General features: G+C 38.0%; 1 protein-coding gene across 1 annotated transcript in view; it reads left to right on the forward strand.

The window, feature by feature from the left end:
- The window catches only part of Spef2 (sperm flagellar 2), a 209,068-nt gene that overhangs the window by 172,294 nt on the left and 22,329 nt on the right, over positions 1–14,445 (forward strand). The window contains exons 28-30 of the mRNA XM_055601065.1: positions 954–1,082; positions 2,787–2,925; positions 5,346–5,575. Of these exons, the coding sequence (XP_055457040.1) occupies positions 954–1,082; positions 2,787–2,925; positions 5,346–5,575 (498 nt within the window). The remainder of the gene's footprint in view (positions 1–953; positions 1,083–2,786; positions 2,926–5,345; positions 5,576–14,445) is intronic.

Here is a 14,445-nt window from a genome sequence, read left to right on the forward strand (position 1 = left end):
GAGGAGACGAAATGTATTGGTAAAGAACAGGCTGCTTTAGTTCATCTCATGTTCTAATCAGTAAAAGTTTTAGCACTTCAGGGAAACATTTGTTTACTTCATTGGGGTAAGTGGCCAAGTCCAGTCTTTAATGATAAGACATATGCAGAGGCTAATCTCTCCTTTATTTGTAATCTATACATTCATCTCTTAGTACAGCAAATCACCCCTCGGTTCCTTACTCTACTTCCTTTTCCTTCACATTTGAGCCCCTTGTGACCATACCACCAAGAATAATCATTGACCTGTACAGAAATTCAAAACTGGGCCTGAAATAACATCACACTGCTTTGGGTAGATTCTCAACAGACATCTACAAACTCCTAATTTCCAATCCGTTTATGTAGTCACTGAAATGCTTGTAGGTGGGCACAAATTAAAAAAATAATAATAATTAATTTGGATAACTATTTGTGAGCATTACTACATTTCAGCCATATTTTTTGATTTAATTGTTGATCTTTTCTTAGAAAAATAAAAATAAAACTGAAAACCACTTTCAAATTTAAGAAATCCCTTAAGAAGTAGTAATTCTGCCAGAGGCCAATATCTACTGTCAACTACGGTGTAATGAACTTGGCTAATTTTTGTCCTCAAACCTTGATTTTCATCATATTTTTTTTATTCTGTAATCACTTCTACACATGCTACATACCTTGTTTTCTTCTTAAGATGTGACACACATTTTTTATGAATGCAGCCAAAAAAAAAAAAAAAAAAAAAGCTCACAGAATCCTCAATGAAAGATTGTAAACACTTCACTGCCCATCCCCAAGGAGTCCAAGGTTTCTTGTTTCAAAATCCCTCACAGTTTTTGACTGTACAGGTTTTGCTATGTGATCATATTGTCCACGTGTCCTGTTCATAACCTCGTATGTTGGGAACTGACTCACCACATTTTAGTTACCTTTCAGGTAAATCACCACCTGTGGCAGATGTCAGTCCCGTCACGATATCACCTGAGGAAGTGGCTGAAATAGAAAGGAAAAATGAACTGAAGCTCAGGATAAAGGAAGAACATCTTGCTGCCTTGCAGATGGAAGGTAGGAGGGGGAATCAAGTAAGACTGTGCTGTCAATAGAGAGTAAACCAGTAGCCGAAAGACCCAGTCGGGGCTCATTAGTAGCCTCCAGTTGAGTCTCAGAACTCAGCAGAAACACTGAAAACACACAATTCATATAGTTTTTCATTTGAACATAAAACCAAGCTTTGGCTACTGTAATAGCATAGGAGCTATTTATTTTGAAAGGTTCCCAAGGAATGATGAGCTTTTGTCTCTCCACCAACAATCCTCCTATAGCCCAGCTTGAACTGAGCCAAGAATGTCATTTTGGACCAAGTCAATGAACCTGCCATTTTGGGGGGTTCAGGAGAGGGGTTGTGTTTGGGGTTTTCCTCTCTGAGCCTAGCACATGAAAACCATCATATTGAGGCAACTAGAAGATTTTTAACAGGGAAACAGTAATTAAGGATGTTTCCCAGCTCCCGCTTTTCTCCTCTTCTCTCGCTTCACCCCTCCACCCACCACCACCTGTTGCCAAAATCCAACAGAAAAACCTGAACTCAGGGAGCTGGGAGGCATCTGGAGAATAGAACATATTTTTCTCTCCTCAATGTCTGTTCACACCCGATTCCACAGTTTTCCAGTGCACTGCATCTTTGAATTCACATGATACAAGATCCTCAATGAGATAAAATTCAATTCCTCAAGTTACAAAAGTTATCAAGCTTTTTACTGCAGGCTCTCTCCTTTGATGGTTGCATATCCATGAGCTTTAGAAAAGCAAAGCAGAACAGTAATAAAGGCAGAAGAAGGGAGATATAAGCAATCACTTATAACAACCTGTGATGTTGGAAAGAGGCTTATGGGACAAGGTGGAAAGGCACAAAGAAAGACTTCCCAGAACTAATGTGGGCTGAACCAGTATGGAAAAATGAGACAAGCTGGGGGCAGGACTAGAGAGCAAAGGTATGTGCCAAAGCAAAGAAGATATAAAAACTATTCAATGAGGGCTCATGAAGGAGTAACTTGGGAAGCCAGATCCTGCCTCAACAGCAAAAAGGTCCTTTTCCTGTGGAAGCTGGGTGGTAATGAAACCTAAGCAGATTGCTCGGGCATGATGCTGGGAGCTGATGACTCATGGCCCTGAGTACTGCAGAGATGGATTTGGGATTGACGTGGGAACAGAAGGGAAAGAAAGCACATACAACTATAGTGTGGGTAAGGAAGAATCAATACCTGATCTCCCAGGCACCACACTTATTAAAGCTCACGAGTAACTTTAGTTTAAACCCTCAAAAGACTTTACTACACATTTGATTTTGCTTTGCTCTGAGATAGAGTCCACCGTACTTATATTGATGAATTAAATGAAACTTCAGACACAAGAGTGACATAAAAAGGGAATTTGTTTCATGGTAAAATGCATGTATATATAATACGTTAAAATACACTTTTCGCTTTTACTTATTTGTGTATATTAATTTTACAGAAGAAGAGGTTTCATTATGATCATTTCATACATGCAAAAACATATTTTGGTCATGTCTATCCATCATTACTCTCTCTTGATCCCCTCTCTTGATCCCCTCTCTTGATCCCCTTTCATATGTTTCCTCTTTTTAAATAGCTTTCACTCTGTTTTCATGTATTTTTAAAATACAAATTCCATATGAACAGGAAAGCATAATATTTCCCTTTCTGAGTTCAGTTTATTTAACTTACATCCAGTTTCTCTTTAAAATAGAAGCAGCCACGCAATTTCGACTTGAACTAATAAAGTCAAAAACTTTGACTATCCTTGAAGAGTTAGTAACAAAGGTGATTGATGTCTTCAGGCTCATGGAGAAGTGGCTTGGTAAGAGATACTTGAATGAAATGGCCAGGTAAGGTTCTCCACAACTAAAAGAAAAACCATACTAAATGCCAGAAATGCAAAATTTAACAAAATGTCCACAGACTTAAATTACACACAAACACACACGTGATATGTGTGTTGGTGTGTCTGTGTGTGTAAGCTCACCTCTCTCTCTCTCTCTCTCTCTCTCTCTCTCTCTCTCTCTCTCGTGTGTGTGTGTAGTTTTCTGGCAGTAAACTGCATATCAGAAGGCTCTGTTGCAATATCATTTCCACTTCAGGTGTTTAGTTTTCACTCTTCAGTCTGCATGTTAATATTACAGATAATTTAAATCCAGAAGACTGGAATTCCCAAATTATCCACAAGTGAGTACCAGGCAGGAGTGCCTGGCGCTCATCAGCTTTATTTACAAAAAAAGGCTCCAGGCAGGCTATTGCACCAGTCTTGGCTCGAGCTGCATGTGTGTATTATAGGGTAGATTGCGAACATTTGCTGCGAGTTCTGCAGCTGTGTGAGAATGGGCATGAAATGGCAAATGTTCTCAGAAACAGAAATTACTATCTGTAAGCAGCTTTTGTGTCTGGCTTTCTTTAGTCTCATCGTGAAAGTTTCACTGTTAAAATCTTCAGCCCAGTTGTTCAGCGTTGTCCCACAGTAGGAAATTAAAAAACATCCAGACACACTCATTTCTGTCTGGTATTCTTGCTACCATCATGTATGTCACAGAATATTACTAGTGGGCAGGAAGTCAATCACTGTTAGCTTTGCAGTGATTTGTGGCCCTAGTCTGCCACTTAGAAATGAAAGTGTTTCACCTGAGTTCTTAGGATTCCTAGCTTCCTCCCAACTGTCTATCAAGTATATACGGATATTAATTCTGTGTGATGTACTCATACTTTTCATATTTGTGTTGTGTATATGTTCACCTTCTGAATCTATAATGTGATGTACTCTGACCACAAGAAATCACAAAACATGACATTAAAAAAACTACTTCTGATGAGAAAGAGACACAGAGAGGGACTGTCACATCCCTTTGAACTCCAAATTTATTTTTCCTTGACTTTTTTTTTTCTTCTCTATTGAAGTTCCTCATAGTGACCCTCCACTAGGGGACGCACAGTCACCTGGTATTGTGGTTCTGGCCACATCTCAGCCAATGTGGAGACACCCTTTAGTCACATGGATTCAGGATCTATGTGATAGTCTTCCTGTGTATTCCCCTCCCCCCCAGCACCAGAACAGTCCAAATCACAATCTAATTAGCAAATACTCAGTCCAAATCACAATCTAATTAGCAAATACTCTATGGGAATTCACAAAGAGCATTTATGAGTTGAATTCAAGGGCCTTTTCAAGGACAAGAACATTTTTTTAAGTGTTAGTATACAAATATTTGTTTCTCGCCGTACAGAGAGAATAAGTATGCATTTTCTCATACTGTTCCATCTTCAAGAGATCAAGACAAGATCTTGTCCTTATTCCAGTGGCTGTACACTTAATCATATATAATGTCCAGGCCATTAACTATTACCCAACTCTTTATATCCATGATCTGTGTTTTCTTGTAAACCATTACAAAGGAGGGAGTAAATGTCAGTGGTTTCGTTTCAAAGATAAAGCACTAACAGACCCATGACTTAGCAGAGGACCAAGTCAAGCACAAGCTCTCGATGAGACCCTGGGGCCCGTTGCTATTTCTTCTGTACCATGGTAACCCTTTCATTGGTACACATCCAGCTTCAGATTTTGTGTGCCAGGGGCTACACTGCCAATATGTCTTAGGTAACATTAAATCCTTTGAGATAAAGCTGGAGAAAAGTTGTTTTTAATTTTCCAGAAGTTAACAAGCAAATCACCTTATAATTTATCCTGTTTCCAAAGAAACAGTTCTAAACAGTTATTAAACTGTCATATGCCACATTAGCTTATTCTGAAAAATAATCTAACATTTGGTGTAATCTTTCTTATGTAGGAAAGTATATTTCAATACTAATAAAACCAAATTTAGGGGGTTGGAGACATGGCTCAGAGGTTAAGAGCACTAGCTGTTCTTCCAAAGGTCCTCAGTTCAATTCCCAGCAAACACATGATGGTTCATGACCACCTATAATGAAATCTGGTACCCTCTTCTGGCCTGTAGGCAGAATAACGTATAAATTATAAATAATAAACTTAAAAAAAAAAACAAATTTAACAGGCCTTATTCTTGTTCAGCTTTGCATTAAACTGAACTATATTACATACTTAGTAAGATAATATTTTGCTTTTTATCTTTACTAATTTGCACCCTGCTAAATATAAGTTAAAAGTTTTAAATCCCTATAGAATCATCTAACTTACCCTATAATGTTAGATGTTTTGTGTGTGTGACTATTTGTGTGTCTTATTAAATTATTAGCTTAATATCTTCAATGGAGATCAGCCTGTTCATTTTACTATTTTCAGTATAGAGAAATTGACTGAAGTAGCTCGCTACTACATTGAAACAGCTACAAAAATTCAAAATGAAATTTATTTAAGCCAAGAAGACTTCTATATCAACGGAGACATAAAAGTCTTCCCAGATGCTCCCCCACCAATCCGCCCTCCACCCATAGAAAAGGAAGAAAACAGCAGCCTAACAATCAAACAGCTTGACAGTCTTCGGGAGCAGTTCTTAGATATGGTGCCTAAAGGTAAGAAGGGAATCGCTGCCGGTGGAACACAAAGATGACTGAAATTGCATCCAGTGGCCATCACATGGCCAGAGACAAATGAGTTCTGTAGGGGCACAGGGTTCTGCAAGAAGACTTTGCTCTGTTCTAGTTTTGCCAGATATTTGCTTGGCACAACATTGATCTGAATTAAGCAGGCAGGAGAGTCCCCGTGACTGTCAGTCAAGCGGTGGAGCAATGTGCTCATGGGCAGTGGCCATCCCTGGTAACTCTTTTCTCCTGTCTTCCTCCTCTCTCGGAGACACACTGGTAAGCTTGACTCTACCTGACAGTTTGCAGATACTCTTTGTGCATACTCCTAAGTAGAGATGTGTTGGGGATCCCAAGTTTGTGTTTCTGTCTAGCCAGTGGAGGGATACTAGGAGGTGAAGATGTCCCTCTTGGAACTGCCTTTTCTTTCAATGCTTTATAGATTGAGTAGAACCAAATGAGTTACTGGCATATACTTGCCTAATTAATTTGCTTATATGAATGCATATGTTGTTTTTTTCACACAAATTTTGAATCCCTTTACATTTTGTCATTACAGTTTTGTGTTTTCTGTAATGAGCCCACTAATTTCTATGCTAGGTGATTCAGACCGCCTAGAATCATTGGGATTGAACGATCAGTCACAGAGCAATTAAGCAGTGTGTCTGTGGCCATGTACATTTTGGACTCTGATAATTCATAGTCCCTTCATCTTATGTGGGAACTAAGTTGTCTCTCATAAATAGGGTTATTTTACTTTCCTTAAATGTCCTCATTATTGGAAAATTGTGTCTTTTTTCTAGAGATAGTCAATGAGCTTTAATATAATCACAATCTCACTTTTTGAAAATTAGTCCCAGCATTTTCAAAAATCCATAGAAAGTATTGACAATAACAGTGATGATTCATTCTGTAGTCTGTAAAGCTCCTTGACAAGGCCAATGCGTGGCAAGACGCACATGTGTTTGCTTGGGTGAATGCATACACTGACGTGTCAGCTCCTACAGTGCCCTTTATCACATCATTTCATTTTGAACTGACGACATTGTTCATTTTGTACATGTTATATTTTTTTACATTTAAAAGAAAAAGATAGGTAGGTATACAATTCTAAAATAATGCATGATTTAAGTTACACCTTCAGGATGATGACTAAGAGGAAACTGTTCCATTTAGTAGCCTAACAAAAAGCATTTAGAGGCATTTAAGTAGGTGGAAGTGGACTTTTAAAAATTATAAGCCTTTCACAATTCCTTTCAAAAGTGATTCTAGTATTCATGGTGACTATTATATTCTTTACTATATCCTCAGAGTCAAAGTTTAGATTCCAACTAAGCATTTAAAACTAAAAAGCAAATGCATTTATTTCATCAACAGATGAACTCTGGAAAAATTGAAATAAAAGTGTGTCTACTGATAAAATTTATCTTTTTCTGAATATAATAGAGAATGATCATTGTCAGACAATGATGAAACAGCAAGAGAGATATCTTATCACTGTTCTGTTTCTGTAAAGAGAAACTATTGTCATGCCAACACTTCCAAAAAAAAGCATTTAATTGGGGTTTGCTTACAGTTTTAGAGGTTAAGTTCATTATCATGGTGGGAAGAATGACAGCACACAAGCAGACATGGTGCTAAGGAAGTAGCTAAGAGTTCTACATCTGTCTCCACAGGCAGCAGAGACAGAGACAGAGATAAAGACAGAGGCAGAGACTGGGTTCGGTTTCTTCTAATAAGGCCAAATGTCCTAATCCTCAGGTAGTGCCACTCCCTGATAATGAAGCATAAACTAAATATATGAGCCTAGGGGGCCATTTTTATTCAAACCACCACAAGAGAATTGAAAGGGAAGGAGGAAAGTCAGTATAGCTAAACTTTTTTTTTTTTTAAGCGTCATTAAGAGAAAGCCATTTGCTATGGGGGAGGGTAGAGTATGACTTGAAAAGATAGGCAAAGAAAAGTGTAATATAAGGCAGTGGGTTAATTATGAGACAAGAATATGAAATTTAGCTAAGTGTCCAGGAGTGCAAAGTCAAGAATTGGTATGCAGTGAGCAAGGCTGGTCCAGAAAAGAAATGTAGAAAAAATTTAGCAAATCTATGGAAGCATGGAATGATTTGGTGACAAGGCTACAGAGTGTATTTAAATTTAGAGGAACAAACTTCAGAAAATACATTGCAAAAAGTAGAGGAGGATGGATGTTGAGTGAATGGTCAGGAAACTGGACTGTATTTCCTTCCACAGTCGTATCTGCAGAAAATTAGATGACTGGTCTTTATCAGAGGAGTGTCTTCCACCCCCAACACACTCTCATCTGGAGAACTAACCCTTCCACAGATAACTATTGTCATTTAGACAAAAGGTGCAGCGCTCTATGTGAGATGTGGGGTTTTTGAAAGTTAATGATTGTCTAAGTTTAACCATATCATGAACAAAAAACACTCCATTGAAAAAAATATATGCATCCTGTATGTTATTTTAAAATATATGTGAAATACTTAATCTCGGTGTTTGGTATCCTGAGCTCAAGTAATGTTCATTGTCAATGTTTTTGCTATTCAAAAAGAAAAGGGAAAGCAATGATTTTTTTTTAATGCATCTCAGGGATCTCAGCACAGAATTATTTACCATTTCCAGGAGTTGGGCTACAAATGCTTACATTGTTCTCCCTGAGTGTCTGCCTGACCTTTGTTCATCTCTCCTAACTTCATAAATTACCCTGGATCTATAATCGTTGTAATTATACCACACCCACAGTTGCTTTACACTTTTTAAAATATTACTTACAAATCATATTTAACTTTTTTGTTGCTTGTAGAGCACTGATTTTCTGTTTTATGCATTTTCCAATTGTTCTATGCTACATACATAAGTAGCTTTAAAGAGCTAATTTCTGCATGATGCACACTGAAAAGGGACACGTGAGTTAATTGTTGTCAATTGGACACACCTATGAGGGCAGCGCACAGCTCAGATCAGCTAGTTTCTGTGCTCTTAGGTAACTGCTCCTCCTCTCTCCTTCCAGGTGATGAATGGCTAGCCTAACAGCAGTTATTTATGTATTCCCATATGCAAAATGTTCCCACATGGTTTCTTCATTACATAAACACATGAAACAAATCAACTTGTAAGCTTTGATGTGGCCTCTTTTATTCACTATTATTATTGAGAGTGATCCGTAGTCTACACAGATTTGTATTTAAACTATAGGTTACTCCCTTGTGGAAAGTAATACGATACAGCATGTTTACATGTCCCATTGTTAGTAGCATGTTTTGTATCTCATTTTTAAAATTGCTGTGTGAAAACTGTTCATATTTCTGGGATAGTGTGGTATTTGATACATGTCTAGACTGTATATTGAACAAGTGAGGACAGTTTAGCATATATCACTTTAAACACTATTTCCTAAACTTCTGTCCATTGTTTAGATGAAGATTTCTGTTCATTCAAATTTTTTCTTTAAATATGTTACTAACTTTAATCTTCATAATAATTTTATAAACACTAATATAATTTTACAAAGGAATCAATGAGGCAAAGAGAATTAAATGGGTTTACCAAGATCAAGTGACAATCATTTGACAAAAAAAAAAGACTTCAGAAAGAACTGACTCTAACCATACAGTTGAGGTTGAAGTAGATAAAGTCAATCAATCTGCAGAAAATTCTAGTAAAGGGCAAGACAAATAAAGACCACACTACCCCAGTGACTGTTATAGAAAACAGTCCCTCCCTTCCTGTTCTGGGAAAATGTTCATGGATGATTCCTTGTAGGTCACTGGGAAGAGGGGCTCCCTAATTCACTGGGTGCTTACTCATGCTGCTCCCATGATTCCAAAATACAAATGGACTGTTACTGAGTGTGGGAAAAATACAAGCATACTGGGACAGTCAGGGGTCTGGGAAGACTGCAGTGAAATTGTGTTTTCTGGCTATGACAGGGAGGCTGAACCCATGAACTCTCAATGCTATCTTGCCTATAGAGGGCCTGCACAAGACCACACCAGCCAACACTGCACCATAGACAGAGAAAGGGGCCCTGAAAAAGCCCTGCCACCCCAGCTGAGGAGCTACAGTCTGTGGTTATCAAAAAGGGAAGTCTGTTTTCTTCAGGGCAAGTTGCCTGATAAGTAGGTTGCCCAGGCCAAAATGATTAGTCCTATATTTCTATATTTCTTTGCATATGAGCAACAATTGTGTTCATCATATTATACATAATGTATATTGTATATGTATGTGTTATATATTATATATGAGAAATACTCATTAACTATATACTATATTATACTTATATATATTACATAAGTAATATATAATGTATTTGAGAGGCAGATGTGGATGGGAAGAGACATGATGGGAGGAGTTCTTAAATAATCATGTGGAGTTTTGTTGTTGTTGTTGTTATTGTTTTTAAGGCAAACACACTTCAGATGCCATGATTCCAGTCACCAAAAGGCAGAAAAAGTCATGTAAAGTTGACTACCACCTACCAGAAAGAAATCACCAGTTTTTGAAAATTTGGCTAAAAAAATACCCTTGGCTTGTATATGATGAGCTATTAAACGTTATGTTCTGTATCCTGTGTCGCAAGCACGGGGTAAAATCAGGGGGCAGTCAAGTGGGTTTTATCTATGGCACAGACAACTTCAAGGCTCAGTTTCTCAGCGCACATCACCTCAGTGAAGCCCACACCATGGCATCACTGATGGAAACAACAAGCGGTTCTCCCGTGGACAGAGGTGCCACCGAGCGGATGGTCAGAACCATGAGCAAAGTGACTCTCGGGAGAATGGAGAACTTATTTAGATCATGCCATGCTCTCGCAAAGACCGGACGTCCCCTCAAAGATTTTATTTGGATGTGTAAGTTGGATGATATGAAGGGTGTTGATATTGGCCCAGTCTTCAGAACTAACAAATCAGCAAGAACATTTATACATTTCATTGCTGAAGTAGAAAGAAAAAGACTAAGAGAAAAACTAGAAAAAAGTAAATTTTTCTCTGTCATCATTGATGGAATTGCAGACAGTCTAACCAAGGAAGCCAAGGTGGTCTATGTTCAGTTTGCACATACAGGGAAAGTGGAATGTCAGATTGTCGGGATGCAGTCAGTAGAACAAAGAGACCCTTGGACAATCAAACATGCTATTGAGAAAACTCTAGAGAGGAATCTTCAGCTTCAGCTGTCAGGCAAAGACTGGGCAAGGAAGTTGGTTGGTTTTGGAAGCGATGACTCCCCTGGAATAGAGGAGGAGGACAGAGTGGCCCTGCTCTTGAGAGCAATACAGCCGTGTGTGCAAAGTGTGTATTGCCTTGCACACCGCCTAGAACTGTCTTACAGAGCAGTGCTCCACAGTGTGCCCTTGTACAATGACCTCGAGGCACTCCTTACCAATATTTATCGCTTGTATCGCAAATCTCCTCTTCTTAAGAGTTCTCTGATGACAGCCTTCAGAGGCCTCCATCTCCGACCTGTGATGCCTCCTCCGATAGGAGGCAGGAGGTGGCTTCCTGAACTACAGGCAGCCCTCCAGAACTTCCTCAGAGGATACCCAGCAATCGTTCAGCATCTGCATTCAGTAAGTAATTTTGAAATAAAATTTTCAGTATATCACGAAATAATGTTACTGAAACTTTTTTTTTTTGGAGTAAGATTTTTAATATAAGAGAAGACCCCAAACACCGTTCCCAACTTGTGTTACAGGCAGATAAAGGCCAAAATGACAAAAGTCAACAGAAAGCCAAAGAACTTCTAGATCTCATTCTCCAAGCTGATATCATCAAATTTGCACATTTCTTAACAGACATCCTTAGTGTCCTTAGTGTTCTGTCCCACGCCAGTCAGAACAGAAATTCTTCAATTGCAGATGTATTTGCTGCCTTGGAGTCAACACTGGAACTGCTTCAGATCTATCAATCAAGGTGAAAGGTTGAGGACCTCTGAGGGTCTGCCAAGGTAGATGATTTGACTTAGGATATTGTTTTCCTGTTATGCTTTCATTTAATTCTTTATTTGGGTGATCTTCTCCCAGACCAGGGCCAAAAGAACGCAGGGTGGATTCAGCCTCACACTTTCACAGTTACTGCCTCAGGGGAAAAGCAAGCATTTCTGCTGTGAGAACAGTGGTTTTAACACATCTTATCAAGAGGTTGCAAGGCTGTTTCAGAGATGCCAGCCTAGATGTGGTGAGAGCAACTATGATTGGAAGCTTTAAAATGTGGCCTATGAAGATAAATCAAGGTAACCCATAGGCGCCAATATCTCTGATCTCTCTCTACTTTGATTGCATGCCTTCATTTTAGGTATGTGACATTTTTATTTATCTGCATGGATTACAGAATTTGGAAAAAAAGAGATATCCATCCTGATTTCACATTATAAACCAGTTCTAGAAGCTGCCAATGTGAAAACTGATGAAGTAGATGCTGAATGGAGCATGTTAAAATTAGAAATATATGGCAGGTCAGTAAGAAGGCAAACTAAATAGTCACATGTATCAGTAAGTGGGTAAAAGTTAGGTCTCTCAGCCTTTCTTTTCCTTCATCTTCCCTCCTAGGTTTCAGAACATTCGAAAGCTGACCTGGGAGTTTGTAAACTCCGTTTACTCCCATAAGTATCCAAATATTCTGACACTTGTAGACTTAGTGCTGGCCCTCCCTGCAAGTTCAGCAGAACCAGAACGAGGGTATAGGCGGACGAAGCTCACCCACTTACGTGTGGATGAGAAAATCATGGCTGAAAGCATGACGGACATCCTAATCATTCAGCTGAACTCTCCAGACATTAGCAGTTTCGACCCTAGGAACGCTATACATCTATGGACTACAAGGACACAGTCATCAATGGCTCACAAGGGACCAAATCTGGACAGCTCATCAAACTCAGAAAGCCAAGACGAAAGTGATGAATGATGCCAATTATGTTGACTCTGTTACTGATCACAGAAAAAAAAAAAAAAAAAAAAAAAACTTTCAAAAAGAAAAATTAGTAGCGGCCAGTCTTTGCCTCAAACACAAAAGACACTTGGCCTTTTCCAAACATACAAAGAGATATAAAGCAGACTCATTTTCCTATAATTTTATGACTTTGCTGCACTGTTTAATGCTTTTGTTTCAATTCTTTGGGTGAAGGCTGATGCTTCTAGGTGATATTTCAATGTCATCTTTGTGAATATTTTCTCTAAGGGTGAGCAAACTATTACTTAGTTATCTTACACTGGCCATCCAACTGACTCTTGTTCCTGGATAATTCTAAACTCCAGTTGCAGTGGGTAATTAACAGGGCTAAACAGATACAAATTTATAAAAAAATAAGCTTTGCGCAAACTTTGTCATTGAAACTGTCACCATTTGGAATATGAAAGTCAGATGTCTAAATGTCTTGGACATTGAGTAACAAGGCCAAAAAAAATGGTTTTTACATTTCACACTAAGATCTCAGGTAAACAATTCCTATGTAAACTGAAAATATTACTTTACAACATTCTGCTTCCTAATGTTGCCATTAGAGACAATGAGACCACATCTTGCAATCACCAGAATTTGTAAACACTTTGGTTCTCTTTGCAGTTTTAATAGATTTTATTTGTAGTCCCATCATGAAGAACATGGTTGGTTTATTTCTAATATCTGAAACCCAAAGTGACATCATTTAAACCTTTATTTAGAGGGAAATTTTTTACCCCGGAAAATGTTCTCATGACTAATATCAGATGCTTCAGTGAAATTAAAATAACATAAAATTCATCTCGGAGTTACCTATGGATGGTTAAGTATTTGGAAAGGAAAAGGATGAACTCTTTCTACTCATAATATTACCTTACAAACTTGGAACTGTCCCCATGGTCTGAACCATAGACATCTTAAAGGGACAGCTGCATTTCCCTAGAGGTTAGAAGAAATGGTAAAGTTTATGTGGACTCTCAGACATGGTGAAAACTCGGGCGTAAAATGAAAGTTGAGGATGCTATGTCTAATTCACTTTTGTTATTCCTGAAGAAAAAAAAAGAACAGCTCTTTATGGTGTTCCTCCCAGATATGCGGATGTATGTAACTGATCTCTCAGATTTCCAGAAGGTGCCTCTGTTATGTGTTAGCCAACTGCTTGTATTTCTTAAGATTTATTTTTGTTTCTCTATTTCTAGTGCATGTGCATTCAATTTGGAATAAGAATCAAAGTTTGGGTATCTCTTAGATACGCTTAAGTAAATTAGTATGCAAAAGCACGGCAGTTGGAAATTTAATGCTGTTTTATGGTTAATTAGAACCTTTAATATCATTGGCTTACCCATCTAAATCTTTCTGCAGTTACAAAACAAGCCATTGCTAACTGGAAAACAAACTGAGAGGTAGAAACTACCTTCATTATAGCTGTTGCCTTGCATGCATGCATTTGAAATACAAAATGTTTCACTCATGTGTCCAACTAGGTATAACAAAACAGTGTTTCTTTTAAAAATTCAACCCATTTAAAACAGTATCAAAGAAGGGTTTTTGTTTTTTGCTTGCTTGCTTGCTTATTTGTTTGGTTTTGGTTTTTGAAGACAAGGTTTCTCTCTGCCTAGCTTTGACTATTCTGGTACTAGTTTTGCATACCAGGCTGGCCTCAAACTCAGAGATCCATCTGCCTCTGCCTCCCTAGTGCTGAAATTAAAGGTGTGTGCCACAATTGCCTGGCCAGAAGATTTTAACATAAAATTTATGCAATATCAATATTTGCTCAATCAGAAATGAAAATTTTTCTTCGACCAAATGACCAAATAGGTCATTTTTCAGAGATAACAAGAAACATCAGAAATTTTTATTTTATTTTATTTTATTTTATTTTATTTTATTTTATTTTATTTTATTTTATTT

The sequence above is a fragment of the Psammomys obesus genome, unplaced genomic scaffold, assembly GCF_907164565.1.
Source record: "Psammomys obesus unplaced genomic scaffold, mPsaObe1.curated_primary_1811, whole genome shotgun sequence".
In the NCBI taxonomy this organism is placed as follows: domain Eukaryota; kingdom Metazoa; phylum Chordata; class Mammalia; order Rodentia; family Muridae; genus Psammomys; species Psammomys obesus.